Genomic DNA, 21,976 nt, shown 5'->3' with positions numbered 1-21,976 from the left:
ATTATTATTATTATTTTTTAAAATTAAAATAAATTTATTAATCTACGATTTAACTGAATAATTATTTCAATAGAATTTTTTATTATTATTATTATTTTAACCTATAAGAATATGGTTATTGATAAAGTAAGTAAGTTCATCCATTAAGATAAGAAGACAAACCTAGACGTTATAGATACTTATCTGGCTACTTTATTATCGTTACGATTAATATTACTGATTATTATTATTATTATTATTATTATTATTATCTCTTTAAGGATTTTTGACTAGGAATGGGGGTCATTAACGTTAAACAATCAGCAGCAAATGTTACTCGATGCTTCGATGGCGACATGTACTGTACTGTACTGTACCTGTTCAGGTAAGCAGGCAGGTCAATATATTGATTCATGAGCCTTGTCGGGTCCAGCACGGAAGAGGATTAGGAGAAAATTGATCGAGGATTGGAAAAAGGTGTCGAGAAATCTGTCCAACAATAGTTTCTCATTCCTGAATTTCTCTTTCATTCAAAAAGACACTCATAAATGAAAACGGATGCTTTAAATCCTACATCACGTTTTCTTCCTTATTTAGGACTTTAAACGAGTAAATCTAACACCGTATAAAAGCACGATAAACAAGATATGATTAATCAAAATATGGTTAAAAGCCAAAATTATATCCAACTGATTTATAAGATAAAGCAATCGAAATTTATGATAAGCATTTTATGATCGGTTTATATTACATTTTTAGATTCAATCAGTACAGTTTTCGATCGTTAAGGAAATTTATACCAATGGCAATGTTATTATGGCTTCTCTATCGAGTTTTTTTTTAAAGTGGTGTGCTAAAAAAACTTTTGAAACTTGAGAACTCGAAATTGAAGAGAAAAAAAAAAAGATAAGATGAATATAAATTTCCATTTAGTACTGTAATGTAATATTATGTGATATAACTTCTCTTAAAAAGTAAATACCTCGTATAAAATGTTAATTTTAGTATAAAAATCACGTTTAAAGTATTGAAAAATTAATTAAAATATTTTACTTTTTTATCGAATTTCTCACTGTTTTTTTTTCTATGATTTAAAATTCTGTTAAACACCAATTAAGTAAAAAAAAAAATTTAATATTTTATAATTTAATATCAAACAACGTCTACAATACATTCTACTAGAGTTTATTTTTAGTCCAACGTGATATAAAATATTGTGTTTTATACGACCTTCTAGCTTAAATTCAACCCATAAAATACAGAAAGAGAGCGCATCAGACAAATAACCAATGGCAAATAATGTAAAAGAATACCACTGAAAAACTAAATATTAACGTTTATAAATAAAATATAAATAAAATAAAAGAATTATTTCTTTATCATCATGCAACCAAATACGACTCGTCATTTAGATAATCAAGTATTTTATCGTAAGTTAAGATTTATCCTTAAAAACATTAAAGTTCCATTAGAAGATAGTTATGCTTTTAAATTAAATGTCAATCCACCCACGACTAATCGTAGAAGTGTCAAAGTGGACAAAGCATNAACACGAAACTTCGAAAAAAAAAAAATGTTTAATAATTTATCTGGGGCATATTCATACGAGACTTTTAATCATTGCATACGTACTAAGGGCGTATGTTAAGCAGCATTGTCTAGTATGTCACAGAGCGTGTTTAGAATTTTAATCATATATTCGAATGTGATTTGAGAAGAATGGGTGTTACTCCTTAATACGCTTCTAAAACTACACTAGTTTCGCTTTAATTATTAAAATAAATCTAAAAGATTAAGTTACATTTATTACGTTTCTAGTTGATCGAGCATCAATCTCAACTGAAAGAGGTTATAAAGGTCACATCATTCTACAGGCAGAGTTGGACAAAGCTGACGTGGACTATCGTCGAAGCAAGAGATCGCGTGTTGAATATCACTACATTGCCCCTGGCTGTATCTATCGATAGTCTATTGTATGCCTTGTTAAGATATATATATATATATTGTGAATGAACATATGTTATTGCCATTTAAGCGATATTGAAACCAAAAGGGTCATTCCTTAAGGTAGAATAAGGTATATATTTAAAATATCAAAGTTTCTGCACCTTTATTTAACATCAAATTCAATGTTATATTATTTAAGTTATATATATAGTAATTCGATTTTCTGTAAAATATTTAAACATACCTGTACGTTCTCGTTTCTGTTTAAAAAACGTTCAAATATTTTTTAAAATACGAATATTCAATTATTTAGAGTTTTAATATAAAATTATTTATTTCCAAGAAAGTTTTAAATAAATTAATTTTCTTATTAATCCTTTCAAAAAGACAGGAATCTTATTGTTTAAAATATCGAAAATCTTTGTTATTTGTTTTTATAATGGCAAAAGAAAACAATTATATTTTACCTTAAAGAATAATTTAAATATTTCTTTTTACAATATATATATATATATATATCAGCAATTAACAAAGGAAAGTAATATAATCGCACAGGAACCAACTTTCGAATTTGATCGATACACAGCCTGTTGATATATCTATCCCATTCTGGAAGACGAAAGGAAGATTCCTTTAATCCGGATTAACTTGTACTTAGGATTTATTTCTTCCATATTTCCGAATTGTCAAAACAACAAGAATTTAATAACCATTTCTCTATTTATAGTTTTAATCTTAACAAAACAAAAACCTCCTTACATTTTGATAAAACTTTTTCACTTAATCTAAGAATATATGTATATATATATATTTATTTAATTAAATAATTTGATTGATAAAAAATAGACAAAATATTTTCTTCTATAAATTATGAAAAATAGCATTCCTTGCATCCCTAGTTAAGAAAACTTAACGATGATCACGTTTCTCAACACACGTCCTTCATTAACCGCGTATCTTTCTACACGATAAAAATTTTTTTAAATGAGTGTTTTCATACATTTAATATAAGTGTTTTCATTTTTTTCCCTCTGCAAAAAATAATAATAATAAAAAAACCTCGAAAGTTTATAGATTTTTTTAAAAATATACTTTAGGCAGGTGTTGAATAACAATGAAATAATGTCAATCTTTGGCTAATTTCCACAACTGTCGACAAAGATGACTTCATTGTCAACGTTATGGATTACTGTCAGATATATTTCTTGATGTTTCCGCATAGAATACATCTGACAAATCATTCGGACAGCTGCAAAACTCATCATGCTCCGCAGAAATTTGTGAGCGAGAATACTCATAGCATAAACAAGATTCCTTCTCAGAATCTTTGTGGGGGAGGGTCTGATAACTGTCTATTGATAGATCGCGACTTGGCTCATTTTACATCGAGAATTTTAACTTACACGGCCAGAAATCATAAAACTAACAAACTCTTAATCATTTCTGAGTGTAAAACTTTTTAAAAAAGTCATTAAAATTTAAAAAAGATCTTCGATAATTTTAAAAATTCGTACACAAAATAGATTTTTATATGTTATGTTATTATTATAATCCTCCTGAATTCGCTAGACGGTGTAATCCTTTTGGAAACCTTACTAATTCCTGGCTTCTTATCAGTTTTCCGCATATTTGCACTAAAACTTAGTGCCAGATTTAGCGAAACACGTGAAAAAAAAAGGACAAAAACTTACCTTTCACGTTAAACACGACTGCGCTGAGGGATCAAGAAGATTCCATTGTTCTCTTAAGGTGGTGACTTAAATCCTACTAGGATACTTGATGAGGTTAGAAAATGGTATTCTTTTTTTTTTCTAACTTTATAGATAGTAATTTCTGTTTAAATTACAGAATTATAGAAAAAAGAAGAGATAAGGATTATCGAGCTATCTTTTAAAACGAGAATTAATTAATAAAAAAAAATCTCTACAAATCATCAAGATAACTCGAAGGAATGGAGTCTGTTAAGTAAGTGTGAAGAAAGTTCGAGTTTTTCGAGTTTTTTTTTTTTTGTACGAATTGATCAGATTAAACTCGAGTTAGATTGAATCGTTATCGATTTTATAAACTATTCCAATTAAAATAAATAAAATCATGCAACCAAATACGACTCGTCATTTAGATAATCAAGTATTTTATCGTAAGTTAAGATTTATCCTTAAAAACATTAAAGTTCCATTAGAAGATAGTTATGCTTTTAAATTAAATGTCAATCCACCCACGACTAATCGTAGAAGTGTCAAAGTGGACAAAGCATATTTGCAAGAGATAAGACTTTTAGTCTGTTTCTCTCAAAATTCATCCAGGCATTTTCCGTCTTCGACAAAGCTATAAAGACTTAACGAAGTAGTGGTTCATCCGGGAAACCTATTGAATAATACGTAAGCTAGAAAAAGGGCTAGTCAAATATTTTTGCCTTAGGAAGTGGTTTGAGCTGTAGTAAAAATGTTTGAAGATACAAAAGCTTCTATTCTTGCACGCACCGTAAAGTAATCTTTCACGTTCTTTTACAAAATTTATATCTTTTTTTTATTTTTTTTCGTCCATAATCCATTTGAAACATCTTCTAAAATATACATGACACTCTTCTATCGATGATTATCTGAAATTTATAACTGTACATAAAGAAAATTCGCGATTGAAAAGGTTAGTTTTTCGATGTTATCGAAGAACTGCATTGTGTTTTTAAGGGGAAAAAATTCCTTAAAAATCTCCCTAAATTACTTTTCTCGTATTTTATATACATGCAAACTCGATAAATCATGTTAATTGTCCTATAATTTTTATAGTATTGTTAATAACAATAAGATTATTCGTCATAAAATTTAATTTTAAACTCCCTTCTTGAATTGCATAAAATAAGATGATTTGATTTTAAATTTTTCATTAGTTTGATAATAAAAAGATCAAACGATTTGGTCATTTTAGATTTATGATATTACTTCTTAAATTTTGATATTTTATGGCAACGCCTACTAATCAATACAGAAGCGTAACAAAACAAAGGATATTACCTTTCTCTCCAAATGTGAAAAACTATATAAGAACGTATGTGTCATAATAAAAAATAAAATAAAATAATAATAATAAAATAGACTTAAACAAAATTAATTTCTTTACAAATTGAATAAACTTGATAAAATATTTTCTTTAAATATTAATGGTTGTTTTTGATATAAGTCTGTATTAATAAACAGAGGAATTCTTTATAAAGAAAACTCGAATAAATAACATTTTCAGTTACGAATGAATTTCTTTTTAAAAGTTTTCCATAGAAATTGCTACAGACTTCTTTTTGTTTTGTAGAAAAAAAAAAAAAATAGATGAACCGTAACTATATATAGTCTGTTGTATATCGACGTTACGCTGTAAAGAATAAGTTACAAATGTTGAGATTTAAGTAAACACGAAGACATTTTACGTGAGATTTATATTAGAAAAATACTTTATTCTTCACAGAAAATGGCATCTTAAGGTCAGAGTAATATTATCAAAATATATCAACAAGATCATAAGAAGAAAACATTAATTACGTCTAAACTAGAACAGTTTTATATATTAAAAATAGAGTAAATTAAATACAAACCATATAAAAAACTTTTCAGATACTTTATTTAATAAACTTGCCAAAAAACTTTAAAGAATAATACGATTTTATCTCATAAGTTTTGGCAAGTTACCCCCGTTTAAAACTGTAACTTTTAGAATCCGGAAACGTTCAAGACTATTTAAATCAAATTATAATAAAATATTTCGAATTTTAAAGCTCATACAATATTTCAAATCATAGAAAAAAAATTCTATAAATATCAATAAAAAAATTTCCCAACTTTAAACTTTACGAATTATTATAGAAATAAAAAGATGTATGACGTAAATTGACAACTTATTGTTACGTAATTTCTCTATCAATTCTAGAATAATGTAAGTTTCTATACGATTTTTTTAGTATTTGCTAGAGCTGCGTAAAGAATAAATCGTGTTGGAAAAGGAGAGAGAGACTTATACGTTGGCGTCACAGGTAGCCCACCTGATGTTCCACCCTTATTATACTTACGTCTAGATAGTAGAATGATCAATGTCCAACTATCTATTGTGATCGACTTTTCAATCTAAAGAAAATGTCTAAATTTGACAAACTTTACGTCTCGTCTTTCATCATCCAACATCATTAATCAAGCATAAACTGGGGAGAACCAGTATTTCATTCAATTCTTGGACAAGGACGTCGTCTTGGGTTGAGCTATGGCATGCAATAGAAGCTAGACCTCGTAAATACGTCACAGATAACAGCCAATTAGATCGTTTGTCTTTTATTTCTAAGAGTTTTAATCAAAATTTTCTAGCAATGATATTAAAATTTTTTTTTCTTTATTATTAATTTACGGTTATAAATAATAATAATAATAATAATAATAATAATAGTTATTATTTATTAAAAAGTTTAAAAAATAAACAGAAATATGACATATTAAATATACAGATGTCAACAAATTCTAGAGTTGGATTCTGCATTTGAGAGTTCCTTTCTAAATTTCCTTTACTTCAATAGATGTCAATCTGTCTGTCAGCCTCAGATAAGTTTGAAAGAAAATTTTTAGAATTCTTTTAAAGCGATTTGGAGGAATCTTTTGTTCACATTATATTTTAGTAGTAATAAATTTTCAATTTAAAAATTCTTCGGTTTTCTAGTTTTTTTTTTTCTATATTTTATAAAACTCTTATAAAACGAATAATAATAATAATAATATGTAGAAGTTAGGAGGGTAGCTAAGTCGACAATTTGCACTCAAAAGAAACTTCTTTCAATCGATATATTCAATAGATTTATAGCCAAGTCTCGGTTGGTGGGTGCTAAGTACGAATGCTAAGCAATCTCATTCTCAGCATGACATCGCGTGTAACTTGAGTATGGATGACTTCGACAGTTCATCTAGGGATGTGTGACGTCACTTCTGTCGGGATCAAGAAGATTCCATTGTTCTCTTAAGGTGGTGACTTAAATCCTACTAGGATACTTGATGAGGTTAGAAAATGGTATTCTTTTTTTTTTCTAACTTTATAGATAGTAATTTCTGTTTAAATTACAGAATTATAGAAAAAAGAAGAGATAAGGATTATCGAGCTATCTTTTAAAACGAGAATTAATTAATAAAAAAAAATCTCTACAAATCATCAAGATAACTCGAAGGAATGGAGTCTGTTAAGTAAGTGTGAAGAAAGTTCGAGTGTTTTTTTTTTTTTGTACGAATTGATCAGATTAAACTCGAGTTAGATTGAATCGTTATCGATTTTATAAACTATTCCAATTAAAATAAATAAAATATCTATAATAAATACTTAAAAAATAAATAGGGAAAACATTGATAAGTGTTAAAATACACGATGTTAACCTTGAAGTAGAAGAACTCATCTTTACATAATTAACGTGGATCGTGAAATTTTATTCTAGTTTTCTTAATACAAAATAAATTGTTTATGTTAAGATGAGTAATAAAAATATCTCGAGATAAAATTAGTTTTAAAAGACTTTTCGAAAGTAAATTTCTCTTTAAAAATTTATTGTATTAACGAATTAGATTAACTTTTCGATTCAATAAATGTAGATTTATGTATATTATAAAGAAATTTGTAAGAAGAAGAAGAAGAAGAAAAGCAAATTTTCCCGTCTCTACTCCACAGTTTTTCTCGAGTTTCCGTCAATATGGCGACTTCCATTCTTCAAAAAGGTGACGCATCACTAAAGAACTCTATTGCACCCACTCTAACATTACAGTACAGCAGTTCTCTAGATATCGTTTCCATTAAGATAAACCCGGTCCTAATTTGCTTGGCGAGTTGATAGTAGCGAGCAGTTGTGTAAACAAGACTAGCTAGCCAGCTGGGGGTTGTCATATGTCAAAACCCGCTGCTTAAATAACAATTAAAGTTTTCCTATATTCGTTACACGTTATTTATCCTACCAAACAGGGAGAAGAAATATTGTTTTAACACGAAACTTCGAAAAAAAAAAAAATGTTTAATAATTTATCTGGGGCATATTCATACGAGACTTTTAATCATTGCATACGTACTAAGGGCGTATGTTAAGCAGCATTGTCTAGTATGTCACAGAGCGTGTTTAGAATTTTAATCATATATTCGAATGTGATTTGAGAAGAATGGGTGTTACTCCTTAATACGCTTCTAAAACTACACTAGTTTCGCTTTAATTATTAAAATAAATCTAAAAGATTAAGTTACATTTATTACGTTTCTAGTTGATCGAGCATCAATCTCAACTGAAAGAGGTTATAAAGGTCACATCATTCTACAGGCAGAGTTGGACAAAGCTGACGTGGACTATCGTCGAAGCAAGAGATCGCGTGTTGAATATCACTACATTGCCCCTGGCTGTATCTATCGATAGTCTATTGTATGCCTTGTTAAGATATATATATATATATTGTGAATGAACATATGTTATTGCCATTTAAGCGATATTGAAACCAAAAGGGTCATTCCTTAAGGTAGAATAAGGTATATATTTAAAATATCAAAGTTTCTGCACCTTTATTTAACATCAAATTCAATGTTATATTATTTAAGTTATATATATAGTAATTCGATTTTCTGTAAAATATTTAAACATACCTGTACGTTCTCGTTTCTGTTTAAAAAACGTTCAAATATTTTTTTAAAATACGGAATATTCAATTATTTAGAGTTTTAATATAAAATTATTTATTTCCAAGAAAGTTTTAAATAAATTAATTTTCTTATTAATCCTTTCAAAAAGACAGGAATCTTATTGTTTAAAATATCGAAAATCTTTGTTATTTGTTTTTATAATGGCAAAAGAAAACAATTATATTTTACCTTAAAGAATAATTTAAATATTTCTTTTTACAATATATATATATATATATATCAGCAATTAACAAAGGAAAGTAATATAATCGCACAGGAACCAACTTTCGAATTTGATCGATACACAGCCTGTTGATATATCTATCCCATTCTGGAAGACGAAAGGAAGATTCCTTTAATCCGGATTAACTTGTACTTAGGATTTATTTCTTCCATATTTCCGAATTGTCAAAACAACAAGAATTTAATAACCATTTCTCTATTTATAGTTTTAATCTTAACAAAACAAAAACCTCCTTACATTTTGATAAAACTTTTTCACTTAATCTAAGAATATATGTATATATATATATTTATTTAATTAAATAATTTGATTGATAAAAAATAGACAAAATATTTTCTTCTATAAATTATGAAAAATAGCATTCCTTGCATCCCTAGTTAAGAAAACTTAACGATGATCACGTTTCTCAACACACGTCCTTCATTAACCGCGTATCTTTCTACACGATAAAAATTTTTTTAAATGAGTGTTTTCATACATTTAATATAAGTGTTTTCATTTTTTTCCCTCTGCAAAAAATAATAATAATAAAAAAACCTCGAAAGTTTATAGATTTTTTTAAAAATATACTTTAGGCAGGTGTTGAATAACAATGAAATAATGTCAATCTTTGGCTAATTTCCACAACTGTCGACAAAGATGACTTCATTGTCAACGTTATGGATTACTGTCAGATATATTTCTTGATGTTTCCGCATAGAATACATCTGACAAATCATTCGGACAGCTGCAAAACTCATCATGCTCCGCAGAAATTTGTGAGCGAGAATACTCATAGCATAAACAAGATTCCTTCTCAGAATCTTTGTGGGGGAGGGTCTGATAACTGTCTATTGATAGATCGCGACTTGGCTCATTTTACATCGAGAATTTTAACTTACACGGCCAGAAATCATAAAACTAACAAACTCTTAATCATTTCTGAGTGTAAAACTTTTTAAAAAAGTCATTAAAATTTAAAAAAGATCTTCGATAATTTTAAAAATTCGTACACAAAATAGATTTTTATATGTTATGTTATTATTATAATCCTCCTGAATTCGCTAGACGGTGTAATCCTTTTGGAAACCTTACTAATTCCTNTATCTCGAGATAAAATTAGTTTTAAAAGACTTTTCGAAAGTAAATTTCTCTTTAAAAATTTATTGTATTAACGAATTAGATTAACTTTTCGATTCAATAAATGTAGATTTATGTATATTATAAAGAAATTTGTAAGAAGAAGAAGAAGAAGAAAAGCAAATTTTCCCGTCTCTACTCCACAGTTTTTCTCGAGTTTCCGTCAATATGGCGACTTCCATTCTTCAAAAAGGTGACGCATCACTAAAGAACTCTATTGCACCCACTCTAACATTACAGTACAGCAGTTCTCTAGATATCGTTTCCATTAAGATAAACCCGGTCCTAATTTGCTTGGCGAGTTGATAGTAGCGAGCAGTTGTGTAAACAAGACTAGCTAGCCAGCTGGGGGTTGTCATATGTCAAAACCCGCTGCTTAAATAACAATTAAAGTTTTCCTATATTCGTTACACGTTATTTATCCTACCAAACAGGGAGAAGAAATATTGTTTTAACACGAAACTTCGAAAAAAAAAAAATGTTTAATAATTTATCTGGGGCATATTCATACGAGACTTTTAATCATTGCATACGTACTAAGGGCGTATGTTAAGCAGCATTGTCTAGTATGTCACAGAGCGTGTTTAGAATTTTAATCATATATTCGAATGTGATTTGAGAAGAATGGGTGTTACTCCTTAATACGCTTCTAAAACTACACTAGTTTCGCTTTAATTATTAAAATAAATCTAAAAGATTAAGTTACATTTATTACGTTTCTAGTTGATCGAGCATCAATCTCAACTGAAAGAGGTTATAAAGGTCACATCATTCTACAGGCAGAGTTGGACAAAGCTGACGTGGACTATCGTCGAAGCAAGAGATCGCGTGTTGAATATCACTACATTGCCCCTGGCTGTATCTATCGATAGTCTATTGTATGCCTTGTTAAGATATATATATATATATTGTGAATGAACATATGTTATTGCCATTTAAGCGATATTGAAACCAAAAGGGTCATTCCTTAAGGTAGAATAAGGTATATATTTAAAATATCAAAGTTTCTGCACCTTTATTTAACATCAAATTCAATGTTATATTATTTAAGTTATATATATAGTAATTCGATTTTCTGTAAAATATTTAAACATACCTGTACGTTCTCGTTTCTGTTTAAAAAACGTTCAAATATTTTTTAAAATACGAATATTCAATTATTTAGAGTTTTAATATAAAATTATTTATTTCCAAGAAAGTTTTAAATAAATTAATTTTCTTATTAATCCTTTCAAAAAGACAGGAATCTTATTGTTTAAAATATCGAAAATCTTTGTTATTTGTTTTTATAATGGCAAAAGAAAACAATTATATTTTACCTTAAAGAATAATTTAAATATTTCTTTTTACAATATATATATATATATATATCAGCAATTAACAAAGGAAAGTAATATAATCGCACAGGAACCAACTTTCGAATTTGATCGATACACAGCCTGTTGATATATCTATCCCATTCTGGAAGACGAAAGGAAGATTCCTTTAATCCGGATTAACTTGTACTTAGGATTTATTTCTTCCATATTTCCGAATTGTCAAAACAACAAGAATTTAATAACCATTTCTCTATTTATAGTTTTAATCTTAACAAAACAAAAACCTCCTTACATTTTGATAAAACTTTTTCACTTAATCTAAGAATATATGTATATATATATATATTTATTTAATTAAATAATTTGATTGATAAAAAATAGACAAAATATTTTCTTCTATAAATTATGAAAAATAGCATTCCTTGCATCCCTAGTTAAGAAAACTTAACGATGATCACGTTTCTCAACACACGTCCTTCATTAACCGCGTATCTTTCTACACGATAAAAATTTTTTTAAATGAGTGTTTTCATACATTTAATATAAGTGTTTTCATTTTTTTCCCTCTGCAAAAAATAATAATAATAAAAAAACCTCGAAAGTTTATAGATTTTTTTAAAAATATACTTTAGGCAGGTGTTGAATAACAATGAAATAATGTCAATCTTTGGCTAATTTCCACAACTGTCGACAAAGATGACTTCATTGTCAACGTTATGGATTACTGTCAGATATATTTCTTGATGTTTCCGCATAGAATACATCTGACAAATCATTCGGACAGCTGCAAAACTCATCATGCTCCGCAGAAATTTGTGAGCGAGAATACTCATAGCATAAACAAGATTCCTTCTCAGAATCTTTGTGGGGGAGGGTCTGATAACTGTCTATTGATAGATCGCGACTTGGCTCATTTTACATCGAGAATTTTAACTTACACGGCCAGAAATCATAAAACTAACAAACTCTTAATCATTTCTGAGTGTAAAACTTTTTAAAAAAGTCATTAAAATTTAAAAAAGATCTTCGATAATTTTAAAAATTCGTACACAAAATAGATTTTTATATGTTATGTTATTATTATAATCCTCCTGAATTCGCTAGACGGTGTAATCCTTTTGGAAACCTTACTAATTCCTGGCTTCTTATCAGTTTTCCGCATATTTGCACTAAAACTTAGTGCCAGATTTAGCGAAACACGTGAAAAAAAAGGACAAAAACTTACCTTTCACGTTAAACACGACTGCGCTGAGGTGAAGTACACCTTTACAGGAGAGGAAAAGGAAAAGGGGAAAAAAAGGATATGGATTTGTTATAAGCTTTAAACACCAACTTCTCGGTCTAGTGTGTTGATCTAAACAATATAGCGAAACGGGTACAAAACCGGGATATGCCAAATATTCATCTGAACTGCAGCAGCTGTCCTCGTGACTACAACGTTGGCTGTTAGCAACACTATCTGTATCTGTCATCCCGCAGATCTATCGGCGAACTGCACCCAACTCACATCCTTGTGTTGTTTGGAACAGTTCACACTAACTGTCACGTAGATATCGCCATGACTATGCTTCACGCTCCAGCTCATACGGCTAGACACGTTGCGATGTGTTGTGTGTCGCGTTCCCACTACCTCACCCGATACCAGGTGGCGCACCTTCGACGTTCCTCTAATTGGAAATTACATAGAAAAAATAGTCTAATGGCAACATTCCGTGATTTTAAAATCTTCCCAACTCTCCACCTAACTTTACTAACTAATGTTGCTTTGGCATATTCTATTTAAGTTACGTTCTGTTGATTTTTTTTATATATTTAAACCGTCCAATCAGCTCTCTCTTTACTCGTGACGTCAGCTCTAGCATTTAGAATTTATAATAAAATTTTTCCAAATGGCAAATTATGTCGTTCGATTAATATAATTAAAGTTTAATGTAGTTTTTTTTTTTAAACTCATTTCGTTGTTATATGAAATTTTTAGGGACGAGTCAACGACATCACTTTAGTCTTTTTGTTTTTATTCCACGAGTTGTCTTGTGCCAAGACAGCTAAAAGGGCTCCACCCTTATAACTCATCACTCATCCTAACCACTTCCACACTTACTCTATTATGATTACCTCAATGTCTACGGATCAATTTGAGTAGGTTGCTTAATTCCCATCCAGTCGAGACTTAGATAACTTATCTAAATAAAACACTATCTTTTGTAGTAAGGGCATCATTAATATTTATTCTTTTACACTAATAGGCCCAAGATTTTGACGTTTTTTTTTGACATTGAAGATCAATTTTATGGATTAAAGGAAGCCAAACGTATGATCGAATATAGAAAAATGCTACATAACAGTAACGATTATTATTATTATTATTNATTCCTCAAATAAGATGGAATTGATCCGTGAGACATTGCTGCAACTACATCTTCTAAATGACACGCGTCGTTACGCACCGCTAACGATCCTCTACGAGGATGATCTAATTTTGGACTTCTCCTCCTTATTTCCGAGTCTCTAACAGCACTGAAAAGTGGTTGAGGTAATATTTGATCATGAGGTAATGTTCTGTGCGCTCTTGGATTGCACTGGCCTAATAGCCAAAAAGTTTTCACTTCACCTTTTCCCTATAAAATTTTAAAATTCACGTTATTTTCAGTTTCGTGTTAACGAAGTGAATGTAATTTTCATACAAATAAATTTACCTTCATCTTAATTATTCCTCTTTCCTCTATTATATACCCACCGAGTTTCTGTAAGTAATCTCTGCACTGTAAGCTAATGTGTATTTTCAATGCTGAAATTTCGTAAGAAATTAATCTAGCATCTAAATTACTAAAGCCTATTTACATTTGATATTAAAAATAACAGTTTTACCTTCTCCATTAGATTCCATTCTAGAAGCTGTATTAACTGTATCACCAAAAAGACAATACCTGGGCATAGTTAATCCAACAACTCCAGCTACAACTGGACCTATAATATATATATATATATATATATAGTATAATTATTAAACAGCAGAATGTTAAAGCAAAGACAACGTGTGACAGATGCCATTCTGATCCAATACAATTCTCTTTTGTGAAGCTTGGGTGATCGGATCAATGGCACAAAAGGACAACCTGTTGCTATAAATAAAACGTAAGGGGAAAAAAAATAAATACTTCCATTATTCTACTTTCTAGATCCAACTAGATATTTCTTCTTCTGTTACTAAATATGTCAGGTTACCATGGTATCCGAGTAATTGGTTACAACCGATAATTGGCTTCGACACTCCAATTGGGGATGAGAAAGAGAAATGATACCATAAAAGACTACTTATATTTTTTATTTCAAATATTATTTTTGAAAAACATTTATTAACTTTCTAAGAATTTTATATCCTGTATACGTAGGTTCACCCCCATCCCCTTATCCTGTAATAAGTTATGTAAATTTCTGTAGAAAACATAGTTGCGTAGTTAATTCGTAAGATAAGGCAAGAATCCAGTTCTTGGATGAAAGAGAGACATAAATAGTGTAGGGAATGAGAGTTACCGGATGCGAGATGACCTCACAGTTTATGTTCTTCACTAATTACAAATTTTGGACGTAATATCTACAAAACTGCTATATGTTGCATCTCTAATCAGTTTATCTACGGTATTTTAAACTAAGCATTGTTGAACTAACGCAGAAAAAGCTGGAATTGTTCCAAAAAAATATTTTTAAAAATAGTTATATTTAATTTCTGTTACATGTCTCTTTAAAATTTTCATTCTGTTCTATTAAGCTTTTACACCTTTATTTAATCGTGTATGAAATGATCGTTAATCTTTTTAAAACATTGTATATAGAAATTTTTTAAATATTATTATTATTATTATTATTATTATTTTAAATTTATAACCTTATTTTTAGGCTGTTAAAAATGGAAATGTATTTTGTAATTTTAACTAAAGCTACTAAAAATGTTTAAATTTAGAAAGAGTTGTTTTTTCCGGTTGAAGCAAAAGTAATCATTCTTTCTTTCAATACACGTCTACATAAAGGTTAAAACTCTCCCCTTTCTCCCCAATACGGAATTGGAATTAACTCTTTTTAAACTAAAATTTTTACTTATTTAAATAAGCATTTCTACAAATTACAACCCGAAAATAAATTCTGTATACCAAATGAATATTAAAGTATCGGTACTGTACATAGATAACTGTCACGTAGATATCGCCATGACTATGCTTCACGCTCCAGCTCATACGGCTAGACACGTTGCGATGTGTTGTGTGTCGCGTTCCCACTACACTACCTCACCCGATACCAGGTGGCGCACCTTCGACGTTCCTCTAATTGGAAATTACATAGAAAAAATAGTCTAATGGCAACATTCCGTGATTTNTTTTCCAAACTTTCGGTAAGCCGATTTTGGCCAACTTCGAACACTTTTATGATGTCAAAATTGCTGAACAGACCACATTGGGCAGAAAAATCGTGTAGTATTCACTCCGCTTATAAGCGAAAAGACTGTATAGGATAACATCCTGATGATAGTGGCACCAATTGTAAACTGCTCATTGTTATTTTATTTTTGCAACATGCTCTTAATTACGATTCGATACAGTGGAGCGTCGTTTATCCGAAAGAATTCCAGTCGGCCTAAAGTATAATTTTTATTTGTTTTTATATTTTTCAATGTATTTATTTCGTTTGTAAAACAAAGCCACGATACAATAGCCACGATTATTATTTTAAAAAGTTTACGTTATGTTTAACATCGACGAAAATTCAACGCAAAGCGACACGCAACGGAGAAAAATTTCAACACGGGATAGGTTATATTTTTTCGTACATAATCGGTTATCCGAACAAACCGTTTCCAATTGATTCGGATAAACGATGCTCTACTGTATCCCCATTCAGAAATCATGATTTTGTTGTATGAGTTTCTTGTAATCTTTCTGCTCTATGGGAACTAAAACTAGCTTTTTTCATAGGGGGTTCGATCGGGTTTGTTAAGATCATGAGCGTCCGTAAAAAATTTTCCGCGTAAAGCAATACACAAATAATTGCAGTAATACATCTCAAAAGTTGGACATCCCTCTAATTTGAACACTTTTCCGTTGCCCCTGACGAAAGTATAGGCTTTATAATGTATTCCCACCGCGACCGGACGGCCGAGCGGTCAAGGTGGCAGCCTACCACTCCGAGGGACCCAGGTTTGAATCCGAACGAGTCGAAAAATCCCCAGGAATTTTTCGGGGGATGGTCCGTTCGGATATGTCGGGCCCCGTCCCTCATTATCCGGCAGCCTCATTGTGGGCCTGGCCGAACCCATAATGGGCTTGCAAAAGGAGGCCCTCTTAGTGCCCACAGAGTGGAGTTAAAAAAAGGTCCCTAACTGTAACTGATTTAGAACCGGCATGTACTGCACGTTATTCTTCGCATTGCAAAATGACATTACGCATGCGTCAGGAACTTCTGTTCGAACAAACCTCACCTGCCGTCTAGATCAGCGATTTTGAAAAAATGGCAACACTACCACCCGGCCAAGCCCACAATGGGGCGACCAGGTGGTGAGGGACGGGGCCCGACATATCCGAACTAATGTGTCGGGTGTAGTACGAAGAAAAACATATATTAGAAAATTATAAGACATGTTTAAACTTATAATATATTTGGAATTCCGAAAATTTCGCAAAAAATTTAAAACTGTATTAAAATAAAAAAATCACACGCATAGAGGTCCCTTAACGTCATAAGTTTTTACAGTTTTGGAGTTGGCAGCATTGACAATTACATTTTTATAAGAACTGTTTATTATAAATCTAATTTATTATTATTATTTTAAATTTATAACCTTATTTTTAGGCTGTTAAAAATGGAAATGTATTTTGTAATTTTAACTAAAGCTACTAAAAATGTTTAAATTTAGAAAGAGTTGTTTTTTCCGGTTGAAGCAAAAGTAATCATTCTTTCTTTCAATACACGTCTACATAAAGGTTAAAACTCTCCCCTTTCTCCCCAATACGGAATTGGAATTAACTCTTTTTAAACTAAAATTTTTACTTATTTAAATAAGCATTTCTACAAATTACAACCCGAAAATAAATTCTGTATACCAAATGAATATTAAAGTATCGGTACTGTACATAGAAAATAATACTACAAATAAAATATTTAATAAAATTCAACCATAAAAATTCATGGTTGAATTTATTAAATTGTAATGATAATTCTTTAATAAACAAAAATGTAGAAGCAAACATCATTGAAATGATATTCGTGCAATTTTACTTATACAAATCACGACGAAAATATTAAAAATTCAGAAAATAAATAATATAAATTAGATTATTTATTTATTTTTTTAAAAAATTTAAATTAAAGTTAATAATAATATTCAAATCACAAGAATTTTTTTTTTTAAATTCGTAGAGCAAGTAATCGTAATCGTTATTAACTGTCAAAACTTCATACTTTTTCATTAGTAACGTCAGTAGCATCATTTTTCATCGTATAATTAACATTTGGCTCTTATAGGATATATATGAGCGTATACTTTACTTAATGGCATGACGTCACTATAGGGATGGATCCGTCTGACGTCACAAGATGTTGAAATGGCGTTTTGAAAGTCGCCGGTGTCAGTAAGTAACTAGATCAACATTTATCAGAAAAAAAAAAAAAGGCTACCGAGTTTGACGTGACAAGTAGACGTTTCTCAGTAAAGTAGTTTACCACACGAAATGTCAATTTGTGTTTTGATAAAGACAAACAGATACGTGGTTTATCTACTCTTCTCTAAACAATCGACTTATACGGCTTGTAATACAAAAGAATCCACGCTATATTAGAAGTCTGCGGATCTAATTTAAACTTGCCGAACAATGATACAAAATTTAATGCAACACCGCTTCACTTTTAATAATGAGTATTCATCTTACAACTTAAATAAAAGACGATTTAAGTCGGGATTTAAACCTTAAAATTAAACTAAATTATAATATGATATTATATAAGCCGATTCTATGTTGTATTTTGGTATTGTTTTTAGTTAGAAATTTGTATTTTGACATTGATTTTTGGTTAGAAATTTGTATTTTGGTATTGTATTTGGTTAGAAATTTGTATTTTGGTATTGTTTTTGGCTAGAAATTTGTATTTTGACATAAATTTTTGGTTAGAAATTTGTATTTTGGTATTGTATTTGGTTAGAAATTTGTATTTTGGTATTGTTTTTGGTTAGAAATTTGTATTTTGGCATTAATTTTTGGCTAGAAATTTGTATTTTGACATTGTTTTTGGTTAGAAATTTGTATTTTGGTATTTTTTTTGGTTAGAAATTTGCATTTTTGTACTGTTTTTGGCTATAAATTTGTATTTTGGTATTGTTTTTGGTTAGAAATTTGTATTTTGACATTGTTTTTGGTTAGAAATTTGTATTTTGACATTATTTTTGGTTAGAAATTTGTATTTTACCATAGGTTTTTTTAAAAAAATCTAGAAACATGTATTTTTCTAGCCGAAAACAATAAAAGTCCGCTTTAAGTCGGAATTTAGGTATTAAAAATTAAATTAAATCATATATATACGCTGTGTAAAATTCGTATTTTGGCATTGTTTTCGGCGAGAAAAATCAATTTTTCTTAACAGATGTAAAACGTAATCCTACGTGAGAAAATAAATGAAAAATAAAGAAAGAAAGAAAAAAAGAAAGAAAGAAAAAGGTTCAGGATCGTTTTCAGAATGGAAGCTAAAACCAGAAAGATTTTTGTATGTTAAATTATATTCGGAATCAATTTATTTCCTAAACAGATGTTGGTTCGCAGATTCGAGTTAAATCACTTCATTTTAAGAATGGGAAAAATACAGATGATATTTATTTCTTTTGTATTTTTGAAGTAACAAAGTTATTTAATTATCGTATAATCGATTCAGTTTTCATAAGAAATAATAAAATATATATATATTTAATCGATTAATCGTTCTCATTTAAAAAAATTAAATATAGTACGTAAAATAAAATAAATTTATATTTAAATGTTTACTAATTAAATTAAACACTAGTTACTTTTTTTAAAAAAAAAGTAAATAAAAATAGAAAATAACTCACAAAATTCTTTTTCCTTAATTAGAATTATAATCTAGTTAAATAATCAGTTTTGTTTTTCTAATATACTACTAGAAAGTTATCATTAACAAAGAAATTTGTAAAAGTTAACTAGATAATTCGCTTATTAATTTATTATTTTATTTAAAAAAACGTATTAATTCAATCAATTTTCAATATATATATTTTTTAATTTAACGTCTTTCTGATAGCTATTAAATTATCGTATATGACGAGAAGCCAATTTTACTCGCTAGGAGTCCGATGGTCATAAACGATATTGGTTTATCGTGATTGGCTAATAAAGTAATGTGATTAATGATGTTATTTAAAAAAATAATCGTCAGCTGACTTAATGTAACCAATAGTAATCAAGCGACACTTAGACCTCTGGTGAGTAAAGTTTATTTTTAATTTCGGTAGTTTGTAACCAAAATAAGAAATCGAATATCCAATAAGCGCCGTTAGATTTTTGCCAAAAATTGTTGTTTTTTTTTTTTTTTTCTTTTCAGTCGATTATTTACTAGAAATTTCATTAAGATCCTCGTAGGTCATCTTGGAAATTTCACTTGTAAAATAAATTATAATATGATTCATTTTAAACAAAGTTATTTCAGTAATCATTCGAAACTAACCATTTTGTGTAATTTAAAATTTCCTATCCGAAACAATTTCAAAATAAAATTTAATTTCGATAATGAAACATCGTGGCTTGAAAAAAAAATATGTCTTTATCTTCAATAACAAAGATATTTTTTTTTATTCTCATAAATACATTTTGCAGATTCTTTTTTTTTTTTTTTACTAAAGTTCTCAAATTAACGTAGGAAATTGTTCATAGTATATACAAACTCCTTTATTGTTACTGCACCAGTAGCCTACATCGGATGAACCCAAACAATTGAGAACATTTGATCCTCTGCCAAAAACCATTTTACCAGACAATAACGGGTGGATTCTCTCTCTCTCTCTCTCTCTCTCTCTCTCTTCAAATAATGTAAAGAGGTTATTATCCACATATTGACTCGTCATACGGTATTTTTATCACCTTAACTGATATTTCTTTATCCACAGAAGATTCTTAACAAATTCGGTTTTAATAGAACACCAAATATTACATCAAATTGTCTTTCAACGTCGCTACTTCTATGATTAATTTTGATCGAAACGGCGATTACGAAGTCAAAGCAAAGAATGATGTATTGCCACAATTTATTTATATATATAAATATATATTAAAAAAAATTAATGTTGTGCAAATGTATAATAAGATGTTTTGAGAGTGGGGTGTCGTTTTTTTTTTTTATTTTTTATTTTTTGTTAAAGAAGAGCTGCGTGGTTCGGAAACGATCTTTTAGATCCAAAAATAGTTAACTGTTCATCGTTCCTCGACAGAAGATCGCTTGTAAAAGAAATATAAGCAATTCTGTCAGAGAATATTAGTCACAGCGAGCTTCGTCTTTCTCCACCCATCACAGACACAATTACTAAAGAAATGATGTCAGAAGTAACAGCTGACGATTCTCCAAAACAGAATTAAATGGCGGATGACATTTTACTTTTGAAACGTCAGAACATTTGTTGTTAATTTTTAATTTTCATTTTTTAAATAACAAAAAAAAAAAGAGTTTTATTTATAAACTTAATCGAAAAATCGCATTATATCTAAATAGAAATAAAACACCGTTCTTTGATTATAACGGTTAGAAATAAATGCATTACAGGTTAATTCTAATGAAATTAGATTAGAAGAAGTACTTTACTTCTTCTTCAATTTTTCTTTTCATTTAATTATCTAAGACATTCAGAGACAGATAAACTAAAGAAAAGTATCTTCTTACCGAATTAAACACCGTGAAAATTCTCAGAATGATAGACAAACACGTGTCTTTTCTCAAAATAATTTTAAAAATTGGTAACGGATCGGGAGGAAAAAATAAAAATAAAAATAGTTGGATTTATGCCATATTCATCCGAGTGTAAGAATATCAGACTATATCCATTTAAAATATAATTTTATTTGAGGGATAAATCTAAAAGATTTAAGTAAAAATATCATAATAGAGTGGCATGGTGAGGTTTCTGAAATAACCTTGAAAGATCTGCCCGCGTATTGCATCATTCGTCTTCATCTGTCAGATGTTTGATCAGAAGTGAAAGGTTGAAAAAAGCCGGTTTAAACATTTCTACAAAGAAGTTGAACAGATTTCGATAAAAACATGTTTTATGTAAAAATTATTATTGCATCGACTATAAACATTAATAATAATTTTTTTTTTTTTGGATGTTTTACACGTTTCTACTTGCTGAAGATGTTTTTACAATTGAAAATTTTCAATCACATGTTCATGTAAGACTTATGAAGGATGACTGGGAGGAACGTGTGAAGCTTATCAAGTAGATGCTATGATTCACTTTGATGGACAGTTTTCATATACATATATATATGTTTAAATTCACAAGATAAATTAAAAAATAAAATAAAATAAATTAAATTAACTTTTATAAAAAGTTAAATTAATTCACTTATAACGCTATTAAAATTTCGATAATAATAATATAATTAAATAATTATTTAATAAATAAATAAATAATATTTAGGTAAACAGTATACATTAA

General features: G+C 29.1%; 2 protein-coding genes across 2 annotated transcripts in view; both read right to left on the bottom strand.

Annotated features, from left to right (window-relative positions):
- Nucleotides 1–13,073, bottom strand: part of LOC111623099 (voltage-dependent T-type calcium channel subunit alpha-1I-like) — a 25,962-nt gene extending 12,889 nt beyond the window's left edge. The window contains exon 1 of the mRNA XM_023365580.1: nt 12,580–13,073. Coding sequence (XP_023221348.1) covers nt 12,580–12,746 — 167 coding nt within the window. The 5' untranslated portion in view covers nt 12,747–13,073. The remainder of the gene's footprint in view (nt 1–12,579) is intronic.
- Nucleotides 13,074–13,637: 564 nt separating this feature from the next.
- On the bottom strand, nt 13,638–14,260 carry LOC111623098 (receptor-type guanylate cyclase Gyc76C-like). Its single transcript, XM_023365578.1, has 3 exons — nt 14,143–14,260; nt 13,971–14,062; nt 13,638–13,892 (listed from the first exon to the last, which is right to left on the bottom strand). Exons 1-3 carry the CDS (start codon nt 14,207–14,209, stop codon nt 13,638–13,640), a joined length of 414 nt encoding a protein of 137 aa, XP_023221346.1. The 5' UTR covers nt 14,210–14,260.
- Nucleotides 14,261–21,976: the final 7,716 nt, after the last annotated feature.

The sequence above is a fragment of the Centruroides sculpturatus genome, unplaced genomic scaffold (assembly GCF_000671375.1).
Source record: "Centruroides sculpturatus isolate CEXI.00-Female unplaced genomic scaffold, Cexi_2.0 scaffold346, whole genome shotgun sequence".
In the NCBI taxonomy this organism is placed as follows: Eukaryota; Metazoa; Arthropoda; class Arachnida; order Scorpiones; family Buthidae; genus Centruroides; species Centruroides sculpturatus.
Note: the sequence above shows the minus strand (reverse complement) of the source record. Positions and strands in the feature narration are given on the sequence as shown.